Source organism: Lutjanus erythropterus, chromosome 4 (genome assembly GCF_056507025.1).
Source record: "Lutjanus erythropterus isolate fLutEry1 chromosome 4, fLutEry1.hap2, whole genome shotgun sequence".
NCBI classification, from domain to species: domain Eukaryota; kingdom Metazoa; phylum Chordata; class Actinopteri; order Lutjaniformes; family Lutjanidae; genus Lutjanus; species Lutjanus erythropterus.
Window position 1 is genome coordinate 28,982,384 of NC_139320.1, and position 24,009 is coordinate 29,006,392.

The 24,009-nt window shown below is 38.3% G+C and overlaps 2 protein-coding genes across 2 annotated transcripts; both read right to left on the reverse strand.

The window, feature by feature from the left end:
- Positions 1-1,107: 1,107 nt before the first annotated feature.
- Positions 1,108-12,252, reverse strand: ercc2 (excision repair cross-complementation group 2). The gene is made up of 23 exons (XM_084717540.1): positions 12,087-12,252; positions 11,608-11,707; positions 11,213-11,290; positions 11,040-11,102; positions 10,714-10,827; positions 10,371-10,487; positions 9,243-9,359; positions 8,884-9,007; positions 8,686-8,782; positions 8,311-8,444; positions 8,001-8,169; positions 7,583-7,701; positions 7,269-7,338; positions 6,686-6,755; positions 5,946-6,047; positions 5,713-5,776; positions 5,374-5,495; positions 4,985-5,077; positions 4,603-4,675; positions 4,396-4,466; positions 3,224-3,367; positions 2,878-3,021; positions 1,108-2,090 (listed from the first exon to the last, which is right to left on the reverse strand). Exons 1-23 carry the CDS (start codon positions 12,089-12,091, stop codon positions 1,998-2,000), a joined length of 2,283 nt encoding a protein of 760 aa, XP_084573666.1. The 5' UTR covers positions 12,092-12,252; the 3' UTR covers positions 1,108-1,997.
- Positions 12,253-16,280: 4,028 nt separating this feature from the next.
- Positions 16,281-19,326, reverse strand: LOC146328503 (coiled-coil domain-containing protein 42 like-2-like). Its single transcript, XM_084716297.1, has 5 exons — positions 19,073-19,326; positions 18,745-18,963; positions 17,431-17,652; positions 16,497-16,640; positions 16,281-16,409 (listed from the first exon to the last, which is right to left on the reverse strand). The coding sequence occupies exons 1-5, from the start codon at positions 19,151-19,153 to the stop codon at positions 16,281-16,283; spliced, it is 795 nt and encodes a 264-aa protein (XP_084572423.1). The 5' UTR covers positions 19,154-19,326.
- Positions 19,327-24,009: the final 4,683 nt, after the last annotated feature.

Genomic DNA, 24,009 nt, shown 5'->3' on the forward strand with positions numbered 1-24,009 from the left:
TACAAGGAGACTGAGTACTGGACTTGTATTCATTAGAAAGAGAGAAAATCGACTCAACTGGGCGACAAGAGCGACACAACCAGATGTTTGTGAACGATTAAACCCAAACTGTCTGCGCGAGTATGAGTTTGTTTGAGTCTGTCTGCCCCATCTTAGTAAAAATACCTTAATGTAGCATGAATGAAGAACGATGAGGCAGAGGTAGCCGACTTAAGTTTGTCTGTTTCATCCTGTAATTTTTCACTGATGCTTATTCACTGAAATGCCTGAAATCACTATTATAAATGGTAAAGTATCTGTCAGTGACTTGTAGATTTCTCTGAGCTCTTTTTCGTTTGTAGTAGCGATAATTACTTGAACTAGTTACAGAAGACTCAAACTCGAGATGTGGTGACACGACTCCAACACTGCGTGAACAAAATATACTTTTCCTTTTTATGTAGCTACACAAGACACCAGGAGCATTAAAATAATTAGAGTTTTGTGTATAATAACTTAACACTCAGGAATATTTAAAGTAAGACCCAGACTTAAATAAAGGAGCGTGTTACTAGGACCTAAACTCCCTGAAAATGACATTTACTACCTGACCCTCATGGATTTTGTTCCACAAACGTCCTCTTAGGGCTTCACTTCCTGTTTTTTTTCTACGGTCATACATACTGTATATCCTGTTTTTCCATGATGGAGAACTACTGATTGTACATTTGCTGTGGTAGATGATGTCACTGCTGTTTGTTCTAAGGGCTGAAATCGCACTATGTTTAGTTACTGTAGAAACTACAGTCTGTTAATGAAATATGTAGAAACTGGACTTTGTCTCCTCTGATGCCGTGTTTATTCTGGAAAATATGAATGTTTGTATTTTATATTTGCAAACTTGAGCTGAAATAAATTACAATAAACCATTAACACCTGTGTGGTGTTTGCATGGAAATACTGCTTTGTTGTTTGCCTTCAAAGGGTCTGACAAGTCTATTTTTTTAATGGTTGCTCTTTTAATTTTCTACTTGAAAAGCTGAAGTAAAGTAATTTTTAATGTCAGGATGGAAAGGCCTCTTAAAATGACTCAAACATTTTCCTAGGAAGAAACACACAAGTCAACTGTTAAATACAAACATTTATATTCCACCTCACTGGTTGAAAAACAGATACAGAAATATTAATGTTCAGTATAAAATGTGACTATGTACAGTTGCAGTAGCCAAGGAAACAGTAGTCTTGCCTGTATGACAGACATTTATGGACCGATGTTACACCCACAGATGGAATAATGTTTCTGTAGTCAATGCAACATGTTGACCCACTGATAACTAATTTTGTTTAACACATCTGGTTGTCATATTTGGTTCCACAAGCATTTTTTAAGTACCTACACTACTCTGAAAATGCTAATACAACATGTCTATTTGAGGAGTTTAATGTCAAGTGAATGTTTTTAACTGTTGTTGTTACTGTGCATCTCTGAGTGATCTGTAATACTGAACCCACAAACTGAGTAAACACGATGTTAGGACCAGCTCCATCCTGAATTTGTCTGAATCTGATCAGATCCTCTTGCTTTACAAAGACAGGACAAACGCAGCACTGCAGTGAGTGAGAGCCGTGGTGTTTAAGATCTGTAGACTGTGTGTGACCTGAAATACTGAATGCTTGTACGTTTGAGGCTCAGTCCGTTGAAGCAGTGTACACAGACTGGCAGTTATCCACTCAGAAATTATTACTGTAACCACCAGAGGTGGGCCAACGTGAGATTTAAATACTTTTCATGGTTTCTTAATCAATTATGAGCAGTTTACTTTAAAAAAGACTTCAGGTTTATCTTGTTGAGGTTTATCTAAACTGTCCTGATGTGATTAAGTATATCTCGCACACCAAATGGGTTAAAATAAATAAACTCCTGCTATTTTGACCCGGTTCTAATCGTGTCTCAGTAATGATGCTGACCCAGTCACAGGTGTTGCCATGGTGATGACATGATGCAGTGTAGGTCACCTTCAGGTCTGATGAGCAATCTGAGTGATTTTCTGCAGCATCTCGTCCGACTCCAGCTGCTCGAGAGTCAACAGAGACAGACCCAACTGGTCCTCCTGGACAGAGACAGAGAGGGACGTTATTAGAGAAACAATCAGGGGGACAAGAGGGTGAGAGTGGTAATCACAGAATACCTGCGCAACTGTTTTCAGACACTGCTGAAGGTCAGAAGACCTCTGGTTAATCACTCTGTTCACTGTGCAGCTCCAAGTAACTTAAACTTAAATAGAGATAAGTCTGAAGCTGCTTCATGATATTTATTTGCTCAATGAGAATTAAAAACACCAGATGAAAACTCAAATGATGAGATGAGAGCCTGTTTTATGCAACTCATTGGACATTTTAAAGTAGATATAAAATTACTGTTATGAAAGTTTTTCACACTTCTGACTCACCCAGGAATTAACATTCTGGCTCAGCTGCAAATGCAGAGTTATTCATTTACTGCTGTCATGAAAAACTCAAGCACAGCTGATGCTTTAAATGTTCATTTCCAACACAAGACTGCATGTCTGCAACCACAAGAATAATGTTCATACAGCTAAATATGTTGATGATACTACACTGATGTTACAATAAAGAAAGTGTTTTATGTGATTATGAAATTAAAATTTTGTGACTTGAAGAAAACTTGATCATTAACTGAACTGTGATTAAATTCAAAAGACATTGTGACATTTCTGGGTTCAAATTCTCTCTTCTGCAATCAATATTTTGTCTGTTTTTGCTTCTGGTGACCTTCACACACTGGCTGAAATTATATTCAAGCTTCCATTATCTACCCAGACAGTAGAGTACAAATCTGAAGCACAGACTTTTCCAGTTGGCAGGTGTGAGTCGTACCTGTCTGAAAGGCTGAGCCATCTGCCGCAGGAAGTGCTTGGAGAGCTGGACGGCCTCGTCCACAGTGAGGTTCAGACTGCCGTCGTTGATGTGCTCCTGAATCCAGCGAGGAAGCTTCCCGCGTTTGTCTGCTCGGGCGTAACGCTGGACGGGAGACACAATCGCACAATAAAATCACCAACTGCTCCACTCGTACTACTTTAATGCTAAAGTCATGAGACTGTGGTTGTAATGGAAGCTGCCAGCAGTGAATGTGAAGTAAGATAATGCTAATGTACAGGCATGTGGCACTGTGACAGGACCAAAAGGACAGAAACTATTTAGAATAGATAGAAGCATCACTCACCTTGTCAGCAAAAATCATGAGTCCATAGTCGGTCTTTCCTCTGATGGCTCGGCCGACACACTGGGCCGCATGACGCATGGCATCAAACGTCAGGAAGTCGTTCTCTCTGATCTGGAACTGATCCCGAAGGTATTCAAGACGAGCCTGAAACATGTTGGGAAAAAAATGTCATCAGGCTACGAACAGAGCGATGACTAGAGGTGAGCGAGTTACTCAGGAAGATAAGATTAGATAAAATAATCTTTTACTAGTCCCAAAACTGAAAACTTTGTGGTGTTACAGCAGTTTTTTATTGATGCTTTCTATTAATCCACTTTGCTGCTGCAACACAGAAAATTTCCCCATTGCGGGAGAAATAAAGGAATATCTCATCTCATGTTACTCATTACTGGAAAAAGTAATAGAAGTACAATAATATATTACTGAGTAACACTTGTGATGGCAGTAAAACGACCTGGTCAGACTGAGAAAGAAAAGGACATGTGATTTATAAATGCACAGACAAGATTCATATGATAATATCTGTGCTTGTTCCTGTTTTTTTGACAATGTAAATATTTGTTAGGATCTGCTGAGAGATAAATCTTTAACAAAATATTGTTCCTTATATCAGTTGTAACAGGTTAAATTAGTTAAGTAAAATAAATGAATTTAAATCACATTACAATCAAACATATTATATATATTTTTTAACGTGTCATCAGTGATTCATGTTTCCAGCCTTTTGTTTCACCAAACTTGGACTTGAAAGTGTTGAAATTTACACTCAGTCACCAGTTTATTAGGTACACCTGGCTAAAACAAATAAGTCTAATCCAACATTACATTATTAATGTATTATTAATGTATTATTAATAAATCCTCCTGTCACAAACGTTTTAATATTCAAAGACATATTGATTCGTGTTGTTGCAATGCATTGCCGTATACAGAGAAATATTTCTGTTATGTAACTGTGCCTCGTTGATATAAACAGGGTGATACATGTAGTTTTAGTTGGGTGATTTCAGACTGACAGGTGATCGCACTTCCATAATTTGCATGTCTATAAAATGTGATGCATTGCATTGTGGGATTTTTAGCAGAAAGGAAGTGTTCACTAGTCAAACTAACATTTTATAGTGACTGTGAGTGATTTCAGATGCAGCCAAAGACTCGGTGATGTTTCTGACCTTTAGGATGCGGCTCTGAGTGTAAACGTAAGGAACTCCAAACATGATGACTGCTCGGCCAAAATGGTGCACTGAACAGAAAACAGAACACAAATCAGTTATGTTGAAAAACTGACATCAGTTCCCACACACACCTACTTTCTACTCTATTCACATCTCCCCACAAGAAATTTCCTTTCAGTAAGATGCAGCATCCTGATCATTTACCGAAATCTATTCCTTCAGACACCTTTCCCCTCGCCACAGACAGCAGGATGGCTCCTCTGCCGTTCTCACATGCCTGAAGAGCACAGACAGACAGACGGACGGACAGACAGACAGACAGACACAGACAGACAGACAGACGGACGGACGGACGGACGGACAGACAGACAGACAGACAGATGGACAGTCAGAGGGTAAAAAACTGGGACCCAAAAGGAGAACAGGAAGATGAAATATTACTTTCTTTACAGCACTGCTCATGCTAGATCAAACAATCTTTGTTTAGCAACTTGGCAGCTGTAGATGTTTCCTCCCTCAACTACAGACAACTGTGAATTATTTCATATCAGTTCATATAAATTAAAATGACAGGTGTCTCTCTGACCTCCTGGTATTTCTCCAGGGCCATGCTCGTCTCTGCACCATCTGGAGTCTCAATGAAGATCAGCTTGTTTCTCTGGATATTCTCCAGGATTCCCTGCAAACAAACAAACGTAAACAAAAACATGCGACTCTTAACTGAAACTTCCTTCTATATACAAAGAGATTTGAAAAATATTTTGCTTAAAAATTAAAAGAAGAAAACAAGTGATTGCTGACACAACTCTGTTTCCAAGACAAAAATGTTTTATATATTATTATTTATAATTAGCAGTAGGAAAACAGAACCAGCACAGTCTCTCAGATGTGTGTGTGTGTGTGTGTGTGTGTGTGTGTGTGTGTGTGTGTGTGTGTGTGTGTGTGTGTGTGTCCCATCTCTGTCCACACACTGACCTGTTCGTACCAGGACGCCACTATGTTCTCCATGTAGACGTAGCTGGTGAAAAACGCCACAATGCCATCAGGAACGATAGCAGACATCTCTAAGAGTAGGTTGCCATAGTTACGAATCACAGCTGGGAAAAAAAAAAGAAAAAAAAGACAAAATTAAAACTACTATATTTGAACAAAGAATAACGTTTTGTTTTCAGAACCGTTTTGAGATTAATCTGAAAATGATCAGATGTATAAATTGTCATAGCCACGATTTTCAACAAATAAATGTTTTAATTTTAATTGATGCCTTTGGGACATCGTGCTCTAATAAATCATGATGGAGACATTTCTACTAACCAAAGTCTTCTCTGGTCTCAAACTTTGAGCTTAGGGCCACCTGATCGTTTCCTCTGCCAACAATCTATGGAAGATTAAACAGAAGAAAAACACAAAAGAACTCAGACAGGCTCCAACAATTCAGAAAAACAAGAATAGGTGAGGAAATTATTTTGTACGTTTTGTGCCACAATTTGTGAATGACAGACTTTGACCGTGTTTTTGAACATGTATGTCTGAGTGCAGTTACATACCAGAGGACAGAGGCAGGTCCGTGCTAGTGTCATGGTGAAGGATGCCATGGTAACCGGGCGGAAGTCGAGGATTCTGGGATAGATCTCCAGCGGAGAGAGAGTCTAAAGAGGTCAAACACAAGCAGGAGAGTAGTTTGTCATTGATCAGTGAACCTCAACAGTCATTTGTTGAACACAGACTTCATGAAGGCAAAAAGATCATTAAATAACTTGAAATAATAACTAATTTATTCACAATATTGACACATTAAGTTTCTAGAATGAAAGAAGGAATAGATTAAATATTCAGGCAATAACTTGCTACTGATTGTGATTATTGTTGCACATTTTAAACTAAATACACAAGATTAAGAGAAGCAATTCATCAAAGTGCAATTAATCAAACCACCCAAACAAATTAACAAAAAGGCAGCAGGGAAAGTCAGTCACACACGACTGAAATGGAAGGATTATATTTTACACAGCAAGATGACAGTCTTTTCTCCTGTAAGAGGTATGCATTCATTCATTCATTCATTCATTCATTCATTCATTTCAAACTTAGTTGGCTGCTCAAATTAAACAAACAATGTCAAAACAAAAAAGACAAAACTTGTGAATACAGGAGTAACAAACAGACACCATGTTCTTTCTTCTTTGAAAGCCATAAGACAAAGTGACAGCGACAGTGAATTACAGGCATGAAATGACAAACTGTAAACTGATCAGAAAGGAAAGAGGCCGAGTAATAACTAACTTACCCCCGAGGTGATGATGACTGACTGAAACCTCTGAAAAACAGGTTTGATGGCGATGGACGGATCCATACAGCTGAGAGACGAACAACGACAGAAAACAAAGATCAGAACAGACACTGTCTCACTCATGGTGTCATAAAGGCATTAACTCTGAATCCTCTCACATATTTGATTGACTGTAACTTGTAATCCACTAATTAGAGCTTCAAACCAACAGATGCGTCTGATGAAGATTATTCTTGAGTAAAGATGTGTAATAATAGCTGCTTTGTTTTGGGGGGTTTCAGAATGAGGCTCTTCGGTCTTTGTAACCTTGCATCATTATTTAGCTACAACTCGACCAGCTGAAAATTTGAGTTGTTGGTGAAATTGTTAGTCAGTAGATAGGATGAAGTTTTTGTCCCAAAATGCAATAACAGATTTTTCTAAGTCTATAATCTTTGTTCCTGGTAAAGTAGTTCTGCAGTCACTGGTGCTGATCAACAACAGTGCATCTTGAGAATTAACACTTTTGCTTGGTGAGGTGGTTGTTAGGTAAAGTTTTTTTTTTTTTTTTTCCACATTGATTATACTGTATCTACCCCACCTGAAGTGCAGCACAGGGTTGGCAATGGTTGGAGTTCTGTCCTCAAACGGCTCAATGATGATGGTAAAACCTTCAGACAGACAGAGAAAAAAATGCTTGATAAAGTTAAAATAAAAAAAAAAAGTCAAAGGAATTTCAAAGCAAATTTAAACTGCTTTTTTTTTAGAAATGTATTGTTGAAACAAAAGCACACTGCACGACTGAAGACATAAAAAAAACTTGATCTGACTTCTACCAAACATCTTGCTGCAGCTCGAGTGTCTGCAGAAGTGTCTGTTGTCAGAACTTTAAGACGTACAGGAGTGTTTTTGTACCTTGGCTGTAGGTGCTGACCAAAGTAGCAAAGTTAGAGATGAGAGTAACAGCTGAGAAGTCTGCGATGTCGGCGATCTCCAGAGTTCGTAGTAACGACTGTAACCTCTCCGCACAAAACCTGGAGAGACACAGAGGGATGGATAAAAGATTAGGGAGAGAAAATGAGTCCGAATGAGGAAGCTGTTGAATAATGAAGGAAAGAAGGGCATGAGGTAGTAAGAGGGTGAGTGTGTAAGAAAGTTAACTGAACGAGTAGGTGAAAGAGGTGATTCAGCTACAAAGAAATTGAGAAAGTACATAATCACTTGAAGGCCACATCACCATTTAAAGTTCATGTTTGTTTGGACAATTCAGGCAGAACACTAATTTATAAAAGCTTGAGTTTAGTTTTTATGTGTGGCTGAAGGCGACACTGACCTGAGAGGCTTGCGGTCGATGCAGACTTTGTCATAGATGTCTTTGAGGAACTGCGGGGTGCTCTCCTGGACGACATGGTGGACCCTCAGACGGGACTTCAGATACTCCAGGAAACGTCTCAAGAAACCAACAAAGTGCTCCGCCGTGCGAATAGTTCCAGGGACCGCCTCTGAGAAAGCAGGAGAAAAGCAATTTCAGCTTTCTGAAGACTTTCGTTTTGTTTGTTTTGTCGGCACTATCATTCTAAACTCAGCTAAAAATGAAAGGAGGTAGAATAAAAACCAACAAACAAATTAATTTTTGGCCGTACCTTGAAGAATTTCATCTGGCAAGACAGGATTTGCAAGGTAGATGTCTGTCTCTCTGGCAACGTTGGCTTCCTTCAGCCCCTCCACCAGTCGCCTGTACTCCTCCTTCAGTTTAGCAGCGTCCGTCTCCTTTATCCTATCAGACAGCAGGGCAGCGGGGCAAAAAAGACAACAGGAAGTTGACACGGTTTGAAAGAATTGTACATCTCAATTCCCTTATATGATTGTTCCGCACTAATCGAGGATGTTGAAATAAAGCATAATGGATTTGTTTAGCCTGTAATCATTCATCAGAATGAAAAAGTAAATAAAAGGACTTGTGCTCAGTGAGTTTAATGTGTCAGTACATGTGCTGCTGATTTCTGTCAGGCTCTTACTTGTGTATGGTGTTCTGGAGTGTGTCCACGTTGTTCTGGCAGCGGTCGAGTGTTCGTCTGGTAATGTTCACACTCATGGAGTCAATACACACGTTGTCTGAGGAGCAAGGGAGAGAAACGGGAACAAAAGATCTCAGAATTTTGTGACTGATACATAATAAATTAATTCTCACTGTGGCACTCAGTTCATCTCCTCACCTATATTATGAGCCTCATCAAACACCACTACAGACTTCTTAGCAAGCTCTTTGGACACCAGGTCAGCTATCTTAGGGTCCAGCAGGTAGTGATAGCTGTACACCACAATGTTGGCGTGCAGGATCTGAGAGGAAATAAAGACGAGAGAGAAGCTGAGAGATACAGGACCAACCTTCATCAATCAGCTTCAGATATAATGTCTTTATTCAGTAAAGAGTAACACTGTTTTAATCAGATTATTTTCAGATGAACTGCTGGATTCCCACAAATAAAATCCCACCAAAAGAAATCCATTAAGTTTACTAGGAAAGCATTTTTATTGATTGAGCATGTCTGCAGCAGTGTTTAAAGTAACGTACTGAGTAGCGTGCCAGATAGTAAGGACACCAGCCCTTCCTCCGGCCAAAGTCTTTGAGGTCGTCGAGGTTGTAGATGCCAGCAGGGAGAGGCACTTGTCGGCCGACTGAGTCAAATTCCTAAACAACGACAGAGGAGGGTCAAAGGAACAAGAGCTGCAGACAGACAAGTGCACATAAACACTAAAACGCTATATGTGAGGCAGTTCGTCTTCTAACAGGTAAAGACAGGGGAGATGGTTCGCGGTAAATTTTAGGATTAATTATGGTGAAGGAGGCATGTGGTTATGTTTATTGAGAGCCCACTGTGTTTAAACAGCAGTAGTTCTTTTTTATTTATTTTATCATATATATTCTGCATTTTAATATGCTGTGGTTTTGTTCAGGTGCCTCTACATTATAGTTTCTAGATATCAAAAGGAATTTCCTGGTAAAAATCAAGCTACTATAATAAAATAAACTGCTGTCCCTTGGTGGCCTTTTTAGGAGTGTAACTCATATTTTCTGTGCTCCTCAAAGTTGAAGAAATCATGGCTTCTCAGTCTGTTGGAGCCCTGTTAGGTGTCAGAAGCCTGGGTTTTAGCTTAATGAAAGGTACACAGTCGCACCCTCAAACAGACATTGTGACTGATGTTGCATAACGTCACTACGGCACAAAGAGAAAGCATAATGAGTTCATTCAGTAGACAAACAGAAACCAGATACCAACTCTAGTCTACAGTTACACACAGTGTGTTATGTGAGTGTTTTTTACTCATTATTTGCTTCAACCTAGTTAGAGTTTCTAACAATAGGGTAACAGTATATCGCATAATGGATAGATTTCAGTTTTCAGGTGTTGTCCCCATGAGGTTACAGACACATACAAACACAAGATGGCTGGTCAGTCCTTGTCCAATCACATGCTTGCATGAAAATCAGATGGCCCAGTGTCAACAACGCCTTGTCTAATCACAAACTTAATGCAAATGACGTTCAGCAAACATCAATTCAGTTGGAATATTCCACTCATTAACAGATGAGATGCAAATGTTTAAAAAGTGGAAGCAAGCTGGGTCATCAATAAAGATCTGAATCAATTATATATCCTCTATCCTGGCATGAACTGGATGAATGTAGGTGATTTCTTACCTCATAGAAACGGCATACAGGAAGGTTGGGGTCGCTGTGGCGCTGTGCACGAATGTAAGACGCTGTCAGACTGTGACACTTCCCATCAACCTCCTTACCAAAACGTAGAGAGCTCACCTGGATAAAAGCAGACAATCCTGGTTACAGCGAAGGTAGACAAGCATTTACTTTCCAGACATACAGCAGACACGAAGACGAACAGAAATCTTAGTTCTGTATCTAAAAGCCAATCTAAGAGGTGTTTTACAACTCTGTCAGCTTTAAATTTCTTTTTTGGTGTGTTCATGCTTTGCCCGTGTTGCATGCAAGCTCCTGATTTGTCCTGGACCTCAGCTGTTCATACCTCCGGGTGGATGCAGAGGTTTTTTCTGGAGGAAAGGGCCAGAGCCAGGAAGTTGTTGCTCTCTCCAGTTTGCTTGGAATAAAACTCCATCAGCTTTCTCAGCTCCTCCACGACCTGATCAGACAGCAGATCAATACACAATACAAGTTCTGATGATTTTCAAAGCATCCTCCTGATACTGTTTTAAATGTTTTTCCTGGACATTTTACAGTTTTTCACTTTAAAAATGTCTGAGCTGTAGGGACTGTTAGGCAGGATAAACTGTCCAATCTAGTACACTTTTAATCTCTTTGTGTCAAATGTGATTTTATTTGATACTGACTGACCTTCTCGATCTCAGGAACTGTTCTGGAGCAGTATATTAGCTTGGTCACTTCCAAAGGAAAGGCCTGAGAGAAAGAGAACATTTTAATGTGGTACTGACTGAAGGCACAGTGGACAATAACTCCAGCACAACATGAAAACACCAGAAGTCACATGCACACACAGTTAAACTCACCCTTTGATAGGCAACAATGAGAGACAGCAGAGAGATGGTCTTCCCTGTTCCTGACGGCATCTCCAGGACTCCATGACCCTGAACATACACAGCATGAAATGACAACAAAACACACACGCAAATAAAGTTGCCTCTGTGTAGATGTGCATGTTCACTTTGTTTTAAACTGGACAGAGAAAAAAAGATGAACCTATCTTCCTTTAACCACAATCAGTAATCACACACACAACAACACTATTTCACTCTGATAGAGAGCCTGTAATTACAGTATGTGTTAAGGCAATATCTGAATTGACATGTGTTCATAACATTCTTAAATTTGATATAGCACTGTTTTAAATCCCACTGAACATTATCTATGCATCCTGTAGATTAGATATAGTAGCAGCACCCACCTTGGCATCCAGTGTCCTCTTCAGCTCCAGCATGTAGGAGTACTGCTCAGGATAAATGTAGTCATATGGAAAATACACCAACAGACCGTCGATGTTGAGCCTGGAATAACATAATAATGAGTCCACACATGCTGCAGATTCAGAGCAGACAGTCTACCTGTTTCTGTCAGTTATAAAAGCACTGCAATGATGCTAGCTTCATAGCAGCTACACAGTGACTTGAAGTTAACATGTGAATGAAGCTAAGCTAATGTGGACAACACACAGCAAAATACACAAACACACCTATGAGCAACTGACTTTATAGGGTACTTTGAATAAAGTGCAACTGTCAGCGCCAGGTGTAAAGTTTCCAGACTAACTTACGTCAGTTAACATGTTAGGTATTGTTAAACTTGATGCAATCAAGCTAGCACCAACACTCCGTTATATCTGCGTGGACCGTTTCTTTTCTCTTTTGTGTTGATAAAAACACTCACTTCATTTTTGTAAAACGTGTAGCAGACGCTCCTCTTCTTTGACAGTCACTTTCGCTATTTTGAAACAGTCATTGATAACTTTAGTGTCAGTAAAAACGCTCAACACACTGCTGATGTGCACCGTTTGGAGTCGCTTCTTCTTCTACTACTGTGTTTTCGGCAGTTTCGTCTTCTTCTACGAAAACATTTCCTGCTGTACACTATGAGCGTAACGCTTCTTCTTCTTCTTCTTCTTCTTCTTCTTCTTCTTCTTCTTCTTCTTCTGCTTCTGCTTCTGCTTGGTGTTTTATGGCGCTTGGCAAACAACGTTATGGTGCATTACCGCCACCAACTGGTATGGAGTGTGGATCGCGAATCTAACTTAACGCTACTAGCCCCGAATAAAAAAAAACCAAAAAAACACTGAAAGTTAGACAATTAAATACCACAGTTATATTCTCTTTATCAGGTTTGTTCGTCTAAGGTACTGTAACAGTGCTTGATAACATTTCTCACTTGAACTTCTCTGTAAAATATCTCATGTCCAAATTCAACTTCATTTCTTTGAGGTTTGATATAAGTTCCCTTCTCTCAAAATTATATTTTGGACAATGAATTATAACATGTTGTATAGTTTCCTCTTGATCACAAAAGTCACAGTTTCCTGAGTTATGTTTGTTTATTTTCCAGAGTGTGCTATTAAGTCCTGAATGGCCAAATCGTATCTTGATATTAGAGATTCCTCTCTGTGGGATCTTGCAGTTTTCCTCATCGCTCCTACTTTTCGTTGAATTCCAGAAAGCCATCTGCCTGTTCTTTCTTCTTCCCATTGTTTTTGCCACCTTTCTTTTTACTTGTGCTTAATTATGGTCTTCATTTCTGATTTACTTAAAGGAACTAGTATGTCGATGTCAATTTTTGTTGTTGCCTCCTTTGCACATGTCAGCCATTTCATTCCCTCTCAGTACATGAATGTTATGCTCAGTCCCATCATTTGAATCCTGAATACTGTGTGTAGTATTTTTAATAAAATATCCTGTCTGCTGTCTGAATGGCTGTTTTTCATGCTGATGACTGACGAGCTGGAGTCAGAGCATATTATTGTTCTCAAAGGTCTCACCTCTTCAACCCACTGGACTGCTGCTAGTATAGCCATCATCTCCCCTGTGTACACAGACAGCTCGTTACTAATTCTCTTGCTTACTTTGATGTTAAATTTTGGAATTATAAATGAAATGCCAATTCTGTTATTTGAACTCTTGGAAGCATCTGTATATATTTGAATGAAATCATAATAGTTATTTCCTAAATAATCTTTTATGAACTGTGGGTGTAAAATAAATCCCTTCTCTTTGTTCTTTTTTATTGAGCAGTGTGAGATCAACACTGGGTTCTGGAAGTATCCAAGGCTGTATTACTGAGAGCGGAACTGCTGGACTGATGTTTATTTCTGTTATGTCTAGTTCTTTTGCTTTTTCCTCTATTATCCACCCAATGCTTTTTATTTTACTCCTCTCTTTTTTCCCAACAAGGCCCCTGTGTATCTTTACTCAATTTAATTAATAATCCCTCTTTCCACATCATGTCATATGCCACTACACTTTCCTTACTAACTTGTGCTTTCCTTATTTCATGTTCCAAACATAAAGCAGGGTCCATGGTATTCCTGCCTTTCCTAAATCCACTCTAATATCTTGATATATACCCTTTGCTTTCTATATAATATATTAATCTTTCCTTTATCATCCTCTCCATTACTTTGCAAATATTAGATGTTAGGGCAATAGGCCTATAATTTCCCTGGTTTGTGCTGTCCTTCCCTGGTTTAGGTATTGGCACAACCAGTGCTTCTTTCCAGTTCTGTGGTAATTTGTAGTGTAACGCTGCCCCCCACTGTAAGTTAAATAAAAGGAGTTATCAGTTCATACATAATAACGCGAAACAGTCAAGATAAGGACTGGATAACTACTCCCCCCCCCCCCATCAGTTTGTGGTTGACACAGATCGTCTTCTTCGAACATTACATTCACAGGCCCCCTCGTTACAGTGCATATATTTATAGTTCTGTATATTTTGAAAGTTTTATTTTGAAGTCATAGCTACTACCATGTCTACCATGACTTTAGTTGGACATTGAGGACATGATGTTATATACGTCCCAGAGAATACATCTATATCAGTGTTTCCCAATCCTGGTCCTCAGGGCCCACTGTCCTGCATGTTTTAGATGTTTCTCTGCTCCAACACACCTGATTCAAATGATCAGGTTGTTGTCAGGCTTCTGCAGAGGCTTGATGACGAGCTGATCATGTGAATCAGGTGTGTCCAAGATACACCGGAAATTGTAGTATGCTCTCATATCTGCATTGACGACTAATTTACTAATTCGATGTGCTGTAGTCTCACAGTGTAGCCACAAGAGGGGAACAAATAGTCATAAATTTAATGGAGCAATCAGATTGGAAAGGTGATTTTTCATTCATTTCATTATGTGTTGTACTACCCTCCTGCGGCCATAATATGGAACTGCAACACAAATTCGTAAAACAGCGTCACCAACTCCTAAAACAGTATTTTTTAAACAACATTACAGTCATTATAATATTATTGTTTGCTGGGAATTAAGAATTATTTTTGATAAATTATTACATATTATGTAATAGCTTCTTTATAACACATGAATTCTAGGTTTTAAGGAGCTGAAATATAATAATTTTTTCATCCACTACTAACCTGTAAAATACAGATAAAATACAGCAACGCACACAGTGCGCTCATCCAAGTTAAATCTGTAGGTGAGGTTGGAATGTCCCACCTGAGACAACCCGGGGGACAACTGCCCCCGTGACAAGAGTTCCACTTGGGTGGACCCGTACCTCATTAGAAATAATTGTCAATGCCAAAATGAAAAAAAAATACTTTCCAGCTTCATAAATCAATTACACACAAAAGTGGTCGCACGGTTTTTGCCAGACTTTTCTCCACAGCACTGAGTCCCAAACCTGCATGATCTAACCTGAAGTGTTTCAATTCACTGTTACTCAGTGTTTGGAAAAGATTTTTGACAGATATTGTGATGAGTGTGTTGTTGGTATTTTTGATCAGTATAATGTTTAGGGTCCCAGAATGCAACTCAACTGTATTTTAAACAAGCAACCACTAATCTGCTATGTTTCTGGACATTCACACTTAATGTAACTTTAACATCACTCAAAGAGAAATGTAAAGCACTTTCAATTTAACCAAATATCAACATTTCCCATAAACAAAAGGAGCTCTGTAACATTAACTGTCTTTTTATATAAAGCACTTTACAAGTGTAAGATGAGACTTATTTTGTGAGGATATATTCAGCAGATTCTCTTATTTTATACTGTTCATTATGTTGTGTCCACATAATTAGATTACTTGCAATTACAGTTGTATTCTGCTGTTAAAGTTTACCTGTCTGCAAGACCATGCTCAGGGTAAAATAAACCCATAACTCCCAAGATGCAGTGTGTGTACCTGCTGCCTTAGTGGCCAATTTCAAAGTTTTTGAAGTTCACAGGAATACTGAAAACGAGATCACAGCTTCTTGTTTTGAAATAATGTCTATAATCTTTTGAAGAAAATTTACTTTTCTTCTTTAGATAAACTTGAATGCTTGCGTTTTAGAAACCCCATCAAAATGTGTCCAATTTATCAATCTTTATGTGCTTGAAACTTTACACCTGGCGCTGACAGTTGCACTTTATTCAAAGTACCCTATAAAGTCAGTTGCTCATAGGTGTGTTTGCGTACTTTGCTGTGTGTTGTCCACATTAGCTTAGCTTCATTCACATGCTTGTGCTAAAACTCAGAGTCATCAGAAAATAAATGATCTCAACAAAAGATTATAATTTGGATTTAAGTTTGATTCAAAACTCAAACACTGGTGAAGACAGTTGCCTTCAAATTAAATTCAGATGATGAGTTTTTCCACTTTTTTTTTTTTTACTGTGTTTTGGAGCAAGAGTTGCTGCTAATTCTTCTAACCTACCTCGATACGTCTTCATTACTGACAGTTAATGTACAGTAATTACCGGGTAGATTCATCTAGGACTCCTTATCAAAATGATTGATCAGCTGTTGACTGCACTCAGTTGTTTATTGTCTTCAAGTTTCAAGGTCAGTTAACAGAGTTTTACATTAAAAAATGTAATTAAAACAACTAACAAACTTTAAATTCACCATTCAACGCCGTTTCAGTGGCTTCCGGTTTTTGGCCTTGCCTTTTTTCTTTTCTTGTCTTTGCTGTTCTTGGATCTGTTCGGCTTCATACCGCTTCACAATGTCGTCGTTGTCTGCGATGAACTGCTTGATCTAAAAGGAGATGGTAGGAGACAGTGAATTAATCGTTTTCTGTTGCTCTGTCTTCATCTCTGCTCGGTCGGGTCAGTATGCACATACCTTGTCCAGCTGTTTTTCCGTGTCATTGACATTCACGCTGGTATCTTTTGTCATTTCATAGATGTTGAGGGTCGCCATCTTGATCTGTCCCAGCTCAAGTGTTTTCTTTGTTTCCGTTTCCTTGATGTGGTTCCACCTCTTTTCCTGTACGTAGAGAGACAGAGACAAACAAATTTCTTCACTGAAATTAAAATGTAACATTCTGTTAACTTTTTAGCAAGTTAGCAAACAATGTCATTTTTTTTTGTTAAAGGGGTAGTTCACACAAAAATGTTAATTCAGTCATTATCTATTCACCCTCATACTGACTGAGGGTCGGGTTTATTTTGTTAGCTGGAGTTTCACAGGGAAACAGTGCTGCAGAATCTCCTAAACAATGGAAGTAAAAGGTGACCAGATTCTAAACGGAAAAAACTTGGGGAAAAAACAAAACAAAACAAAAAAAACATAAAATGATTCTATATTGATCGTCTGGCTTAATCCAGATGCTGGTTTCCTAAAATCTAAACCTGACCTTCAATCGGCATGAGGGTGAGTAGATAATGACTGAATTAAAATTTTTGGGTGAACTATACCTTTAAGAAACACAGAGCAGCCGAAATTTAACCTTTAAATTATTGAACATTTAATCTACTTAATTGTGCAACTTAATCTAAAATCTGGATTTACTGATTTCCAATCAGTTTTCGATCTTTTAGAGGCATTTCTTTATTTCAGGTCATACAGTGTAGATATGTTGAGTTTGTCGGGAATCTCCCTTAGAATTCAACAGAACTGGAACCAAAGTCTGGCAGCAGAGCATTAGAACGTCCTTCCCTTCTTTCCTCTGGTTTCCTTGAAGTTCATATGGAAGATGGTAGTTCAGTCTTTAATCAACATGTGATCAGGTCCGAGCTCTGATGCCAGACTTTGAGTGGCGGTTCATGTCTGGTACCCATATTAGGTGTTCAGCGCGCGCCTCCTCCAGCTCCGCGTCGAGCTTGGCCAGCTGGTTGTGCTTCTGCAGCATGAAGCAGCGATGCTGGTCCTCCATCGTCACCAGATGTTTGTTCAGCTCGTTGATCTTGTCGAGCTTGCCTTTCTCCACCTGAACGAGCTTTTCTCTCACGTGGATGAGACACATTATACGGTCTGCGAGGTGTTCACCACTTTCAAACTGTAACACACACAAACACACACACGAAAGGTATTACAGCAATATTAAACTTCATTATAAACATGTCAGGGTTTGACACAGACCACTCCTGCAAACATCATGCAAATTATTATACTTGTGTGAAATAAAACATTAAACTGTATGAACAAGACAGAGATGTAATTTCACACAACAGTGTGATATATTTAATGAGTGTGTTCACTGTTGAGGTCATCATGGAGAGACAAGAAGAGTCAAGATTTAGGACAATTTCCAAGGGTCAAAATTAGTTTTGGACCCTCGGTGCAGTTTTTCAGTTAAAAACACTTCATAATGCTGAAGTAGTTGTGTGAAGAAACCTGTTGGGTATTTTACATTTTTAGGTTGGGTTGCACGAACAAGGATTAATTTTTAGACTCAATTAGGTTGCACCAAACTTTTAAATTACCTTAAAATTAAGAAATTAAATGCAAATTTCTCCTTAACCTTTAGGTTAGTTTTTACTAAAAATAGATTATATTTATTTCTGTTGCACCAAAACTTTGGTTTTACTCCTCCTTGGTTGTGGTGAACACAGCTTGACAACAGCTTGACCACCTCAGTACCACCTTGTGGCCGTGATTGGTTGATCATTAGCACCCCACGTTGCTGATTGGTCGGTTATCTTTTGTTTTAAGAAACCACTGTAAAATGTCATGATGCCAGACCAGAGAAACAGCTAACCTAGAGAGGGTGGATTTGAAGATGTTGACCTTTTATACTAAAACCTAAAGGCATTTTGTGAAGGACTCTTTTATACTTGTTTCAACAGCGTTCAAATTTACTGATTTATTTTATTCTACTATTTATTTATTTATGTGTTTTAATTTGGGTAAGCAAGCATCTACATATGGATTAAACTCTATTTCATTTGTTTTGTTGCTGCAACTCAGTCTAAGAGCAGTGAAAAGATGAGTTACAGGTATCGTATTACTTCAGCAATTGTACATGTAAGGTGGTTCTTTGTGTTTCAAACAGGCTTTGAACTGAGAGGGTTTAGTAAAATGGATAAATATCATATTATAATTAATTATGTCTGTGCAATACACAAATTTAGATTTAGCCAAATGTTGCTCTGCAATGTGTACATCCTTGTATTACCCCGCCCTTTTTCGCTGCCTGCTCCATGACGTCCCGATACGGAGTTAACAGCTCTATTCGACGCAGTAGCTCCTGTTTCCTCTCCACCAGTCGAGCAGTTTCCTTCTCCAGCCTCTTGATCTCTGCGTCCAGTTGAAGCCCCTCCTGCTTTGCCTTCTTTGCTTTCTCAGCCCACGGATTAACGTACTCTTCCTACTCAGAGGGACATAGAAGGGTTTTGTTAGGCTGTTGCTGTCCAGTGAAACTGAAATTCAGCACAGTGTAATACAGGAGCTGTGTGTGAAGCGGTCTGCTACTGTACCTTGAGAAATTTGTCAAATCTCACGTGTAACTCAGCCACTCTCTTAATATCCCTCCTCAACTTCTTAGTCCGACATGTCATATTTTCCTCTTTCTATATTAAAACACACACAGCAGATTAGCTACTTAGAATTATTTATGATGCATGGACAGTGATCATTAAAGGGATAGTTTGTAGATTTTGAAGTGGGGTTGTATGAGGTACTTAGCTAATCAATGTTCTGCTGTAAACAGGATCAGCAGCAAAACTTATTTTAGCCAGTTTCAGTGTACGCTAGATTTGTAATATAAATATAATATAATTTCACCACTTTACCTTGCTGTCAGACAGCCCTTTCTTAAGAGGAACCGCCGTTACAAAAGCCAAATATTGCTCTTTCCAAATCCACCAGACTCCATTAGCAAAAACAGTCATTTTAACTTGCAGAACACAGGAGTTGCTTGTCCACCACTGCCTCCATCAGTTAGTCTGTGTTATTGTGTGACTTTGGTGAATCTGAACTGACCCTTTAAAACAATGAAGTCACACAATAAAACAAACTAACTAACGGATCAAGGCAGCAGCAGACTGTCAGCTCCCATGTTCTGTGAGGTATAATTGCCGTTTTTATCACAGGAGTCTGGTGGATTTGGAGAAAGTGATATATTTTCCCATCAAAAAGGTTGTCTGGTGCGAGACAAAGTGGCGACCCTGTCCACAGCAGTACAGTTCTGAGCTTCCTACACTGGTACGTCTGCTGCTTCTCTAAACTGGGGTCATGTCAACCACCATCTACTATAGATAATACACTGAATAGTACCTAATACAACTGCACTTCAAGAAAATCCAAACTTTCAATTAATATTTCTTTTTGTGTTACTGACGTTCTTGTGTGTAGTCAGAACTTTAAGATGTCTGCATTAGACCAGTCAGGATCAGGATCATACTAACAGCAGGAAAAAATCAAATTAAAACAGATGAGAGATTTTTTTTTTTTATTTATTTAAAGGGCTGTGAATATTTTGTAAATCATACTTCTTATATTTTTCCATTGCATTTCATGACCTTGAAGGGATAGTTCACTCAAAAATGAAAATTCAGTCATTATCTACTCACCCCCATGTCGACTGATGGTCAGTTTTAGTTTTTTAGTCCACAAAACACTGCTGGGGTCTCACAGGAAAACAGCGCTACAGAATCTCCCAAACAGTCTGAGTGAATGGTGACCAGTTATCAAACGTAATAAACTACAGAAAAAAACATAAAATGCCTCCATACTGCTTTTTTGGTGTAATCCAAGTCTCCCAACCCCCACAATACCGTTCACTTGCACGCAGACACTGTTGCACCCACACACCCAGCTCAGACAGGGTGAATGCACATGTGAACATGGCTCCAAGTTAAAGATCTACAGTGAAGATTCAGGCTAATAACAGGATATAAATGACATCTTTCAAGTCAACATGGCATGTTGGGACTTTAGGAGACTTGGATTACACCAGATGAGCAGTATGGAGCCATTTTATATTTTATTTTCCTGTTCTGTTTTTTTTTTTTTTTTTTTTTTTTTTCACTTTTCAAAACTGGTCACCATTCACTTAAATTGTTTGGGTGACTCTGCAACGGTCTTTTTCTGTCTGCTCCTTCACCCTCTAAATCTCTGCGTCCTTTATTTATTTCAAAGGAATGTTTATTTATCAATGTATTTATTACCTATTGTTGTGATCTATTATTATCTATTCACAGAAGCCCATTTCTGCTATGAAAAAAATATCCCCATGGAAAATCATAAAAATGAGATAAAACGTTAAAATTATGGGATGAAAAGTCATAAATATAAGATAAAAAGTTAGAATTCTGAGACAAAAAGTCGAAATTATGAGCTAAAATGTCATAAATTTTATTTCATATGATTTTTTATCTCATAATTTTGATTTTTTAATCTAATAACTATGACTTACCATGGGGATATTTTTTCTTTCACTGGCAGAAATGGGCTTCCATATGTATTTGACTGTCCACAGAGTAATTCCTCACCTTCTTCCATGCGTCCATTCTTTTGTTCTGTCGGCTGATGTTCAGCATCTTTAAGATTTTAGCGTCTTTTTCCGTCATCATCTCATGGCTGAGTGTCAACTCTGCTGCACACAACCTGTTCTCACATAAGCATGATAGAAAGTCAGCAGATGCTGATCGCTCAGATTGATTCTGGCAGGACTTCAGACACTCTAACGCTCCACATAAACTCACTGTGAGTCCTGCTCCTCAGGGGCGGTGGTGATCTCCTACAAACAAACCAACCAACAGATCAAAAACTCTCCATTTACTATTATAAATTACAAAGAAAAGGAGCAAATCCTTGCAGTTAAAAAGCTGGAACCAGCAAATATTTGACAGTTTTTCTTTATAAAAAAAAAAAAAAAAAAAAAAAAAAGGACTGAAATGATTAATCAATTATTAAATTAGTTGGCAACTAATTTTCTTCTGATTGACTAATGGACTAATAAACTAACTTTTGCAGCTCTAGTCAGTTTTATCCTAAATATTTGTTGTCATTGGAGGCTGGGTTCAGCTTTGGTCTGAATATGAGAGATTAACCGTGCCCTAATTATTTGAATACGAGAGATGGAAATAAATGTGGTATTAGGAAATATAAGTATCCTGAAATAAACAGAAACAGACCTTTGAAAAATTTCCTATTTATTAATTAATTTATTTATTGACCACTTAGGCATCATGACAATGCTGCTGTCATGTTGGCCAGGGGTCTGTCCTCTGAACAAATACTCAACAAAAAATACTGAATAAAACTCATACAAGTCAAGTACTGAGCAAAACACTTTAACCAAAAAAAAAAAAAAGAAGAGCTTTAAATGTGAGAATTTCCTATTTTAGCTTGTCTTACATTACAGTAACTTTAATATCTTTGTTTTCAGGATTGTTAGCTGGACAAAGAACCCTTCAAATAAAAAAAAATATATTGAACAACGCTGAATGTTTTTTTTTCATTACTTAATAATTAAAGTGATATATAATTAAAATAATATATATTTGACTCCACACCTCTTTGTGTTCCTCCAGCTCTCGGCGGAATTGATCCAGTTTTAAGATTGAGGCGGACCCGGTTCCGTCAGGTAACGTTAGCTCTAAATGTCCTGCCAACACCTCCCCGCTGAGGCTGGAACGCCCGGCAGGTAAACTCCTGTTCACACATTAGCATGATAATAAGCTAGCAACACTGCTCACTCAGTTCTGACTTCAGACACCGTATCTCCATATAAACTCACTGTGACTCCGGCTGCTCACGGACGGCGGTGGTGTCCATCACTCGCTGTTGTCTTTGAAGGTTTTTCACGGTTACCGACCAGTTTAGCTCCTCCTCCTCTCGTTTCAGTTGTTATGTGACGGTAATAGTTTTCAAATGGTCTACAACCGTTAGCCTCCAACGTTCAATCCCCCTGGTTTCCATGGCAACACAACCCGCTAAAGCCAGTCCAGCATTTCAGTTCAAGGAAAAAAAAACATTTTTTTAAAAAAGATTTTTTATTTTCATTCATAGGGTAGAAATTCAGACGTAAACTAAAACAACAGCCATATCAAAAACTTTTAAAAACGACAAGCCATTCTCTTACATTAGGTGTCATTCATTGCAGCTGAAAAGAAAAGTCAGTAAATCAATTAGTAGAATAATTAAAAAATCTGCCCACTCCAGTGAGATGTCGGCTTCTCTGAATATGGTAATAATAAAGTGGAACGAGTTGGATAATTCAGTCTGATGTCAGGCAAAGTCTGTGGACCAAAAGTTTTCAGTTTTATTGAGGGACATTATCATGATCTAAATTATTTTTTTAAGTCTATCTTTTGTTACAAAAGGCTTCATAGTTCAACACATTTAATTAGTGGATGTTTTAAATATAATTTTCTATTATATTAGTTGAGTACAAATTTGTATCTTGTGCTTCTACCAGTCGTCCAGCAGATGGTGTTATTTATTTTACTAGGCTAACCCAGGCCAGGCTTTGCCCAAGAAATAAAGTTTTGTTGTTGTTTGTTTTTTAAAGAAAATCAGAATTAAATTAGTGATCAAAAAGAGATAATCATTTTGATTTGAGAAAAAAAAAAATGCTGCTCTGCTTGTCTGAATTCCTGAGATAATAAATAATTTGACAAATCAGAAAATGTTTTCCCAAGCCTTTTTACATTTAGCATATACAATGCAACATTATTCAGTGGTACTAATACAGATATTCGTTCTGATCAGCAGCAGTAATTTTGTTGTGAGACCAGTGGTTCTCAAAGTGAGGTCTGGGGACCCCAGGCATCCTTGAGGGGGCTCCAAGAGGTCCCCAACAAAAAGGGGAATAGTTTATTTTCACTATAATTCCATCCATAAGTAAGATGATGACTGAGTGTAGGACTATTTTGGTCATGTACTGTCTAAAATAAAACATCTAAAAGCAAAAAGCGTATTATTATTATATAAGCGTATTGGCCCTGGGCCAAACTCCTATCAAATTGAGGTACATGGTCTAATTTGTGTCAGTTTAGGGGTCCTTAACATGAAAAGGTTTGGGAATCACTGTATTAGACAACATAAAGCCCTGCACCATGTAGTCATCAGTAAATAGACTTCAATGTTGTCGTCATCGTTAGTTTTTACTGGCCTCCAGTGGTCACACTTAGGAAATACAACTACACTTCAACTACTGTAGTTTAGATCAATCAGAATCAGAATCAGAAATACTTTATTGATCCCTGAGAGATCAATAAAGTAATACCTTTAATATTTCAGATAATATTATGGTTACATGGTGAATATCCTCACCACAATTTTCATTTAATCACATGATCAAAAAGTTACTGTCTTACTCCAGTGGTACTCCAAAGTAGAAATACTGTGTATGGGATGCTGCATAATACTTTTCAGAATAAAAGCACTCTTGATCACTTCCAAAAGA

Bases quoted from the DNA above. Each gene is read 5' to 3' on its own strand.
- ercc2 (XM_084717540.1), bottom strand. The intron at 8,170-8,310 runs GTACGGCCAAAA...CTGCTTTCTCAG, and splicing joins GCCAGATGAAATTCTTCAAG to AGGCGGTCCCTGGAACTATT. The intron at 3,022-3,223 runs GTGAGTGATGCT...TCTCCCGTCCAG, and splicing joins TCATGATTTTTGCTGACAAG to CGTTACGCCCGAGCAGACAA.
- LOC146328503 (XM_084716297.1), bottom strand. From the start codon at position 19,153: ATGACATGTCGGACTAAGAAGTTGAGGAGGGATATTAAGAGAGTGGCT. The intron at 18,964-19,072 runs GTACAGTAGCAG...CCCTCTGAGTAG, and splicing joins GATTTGACAAATTTCTCAAG to GAAGAGTACGTTAATCCGTG. The intron at 17,653-18,744 runs GCAACATTTGGC...TGTGTGTTACAG, and splicing joins AAGGATGTACACATTGCAGA to TTTGAAAGTGGTGAACACCT.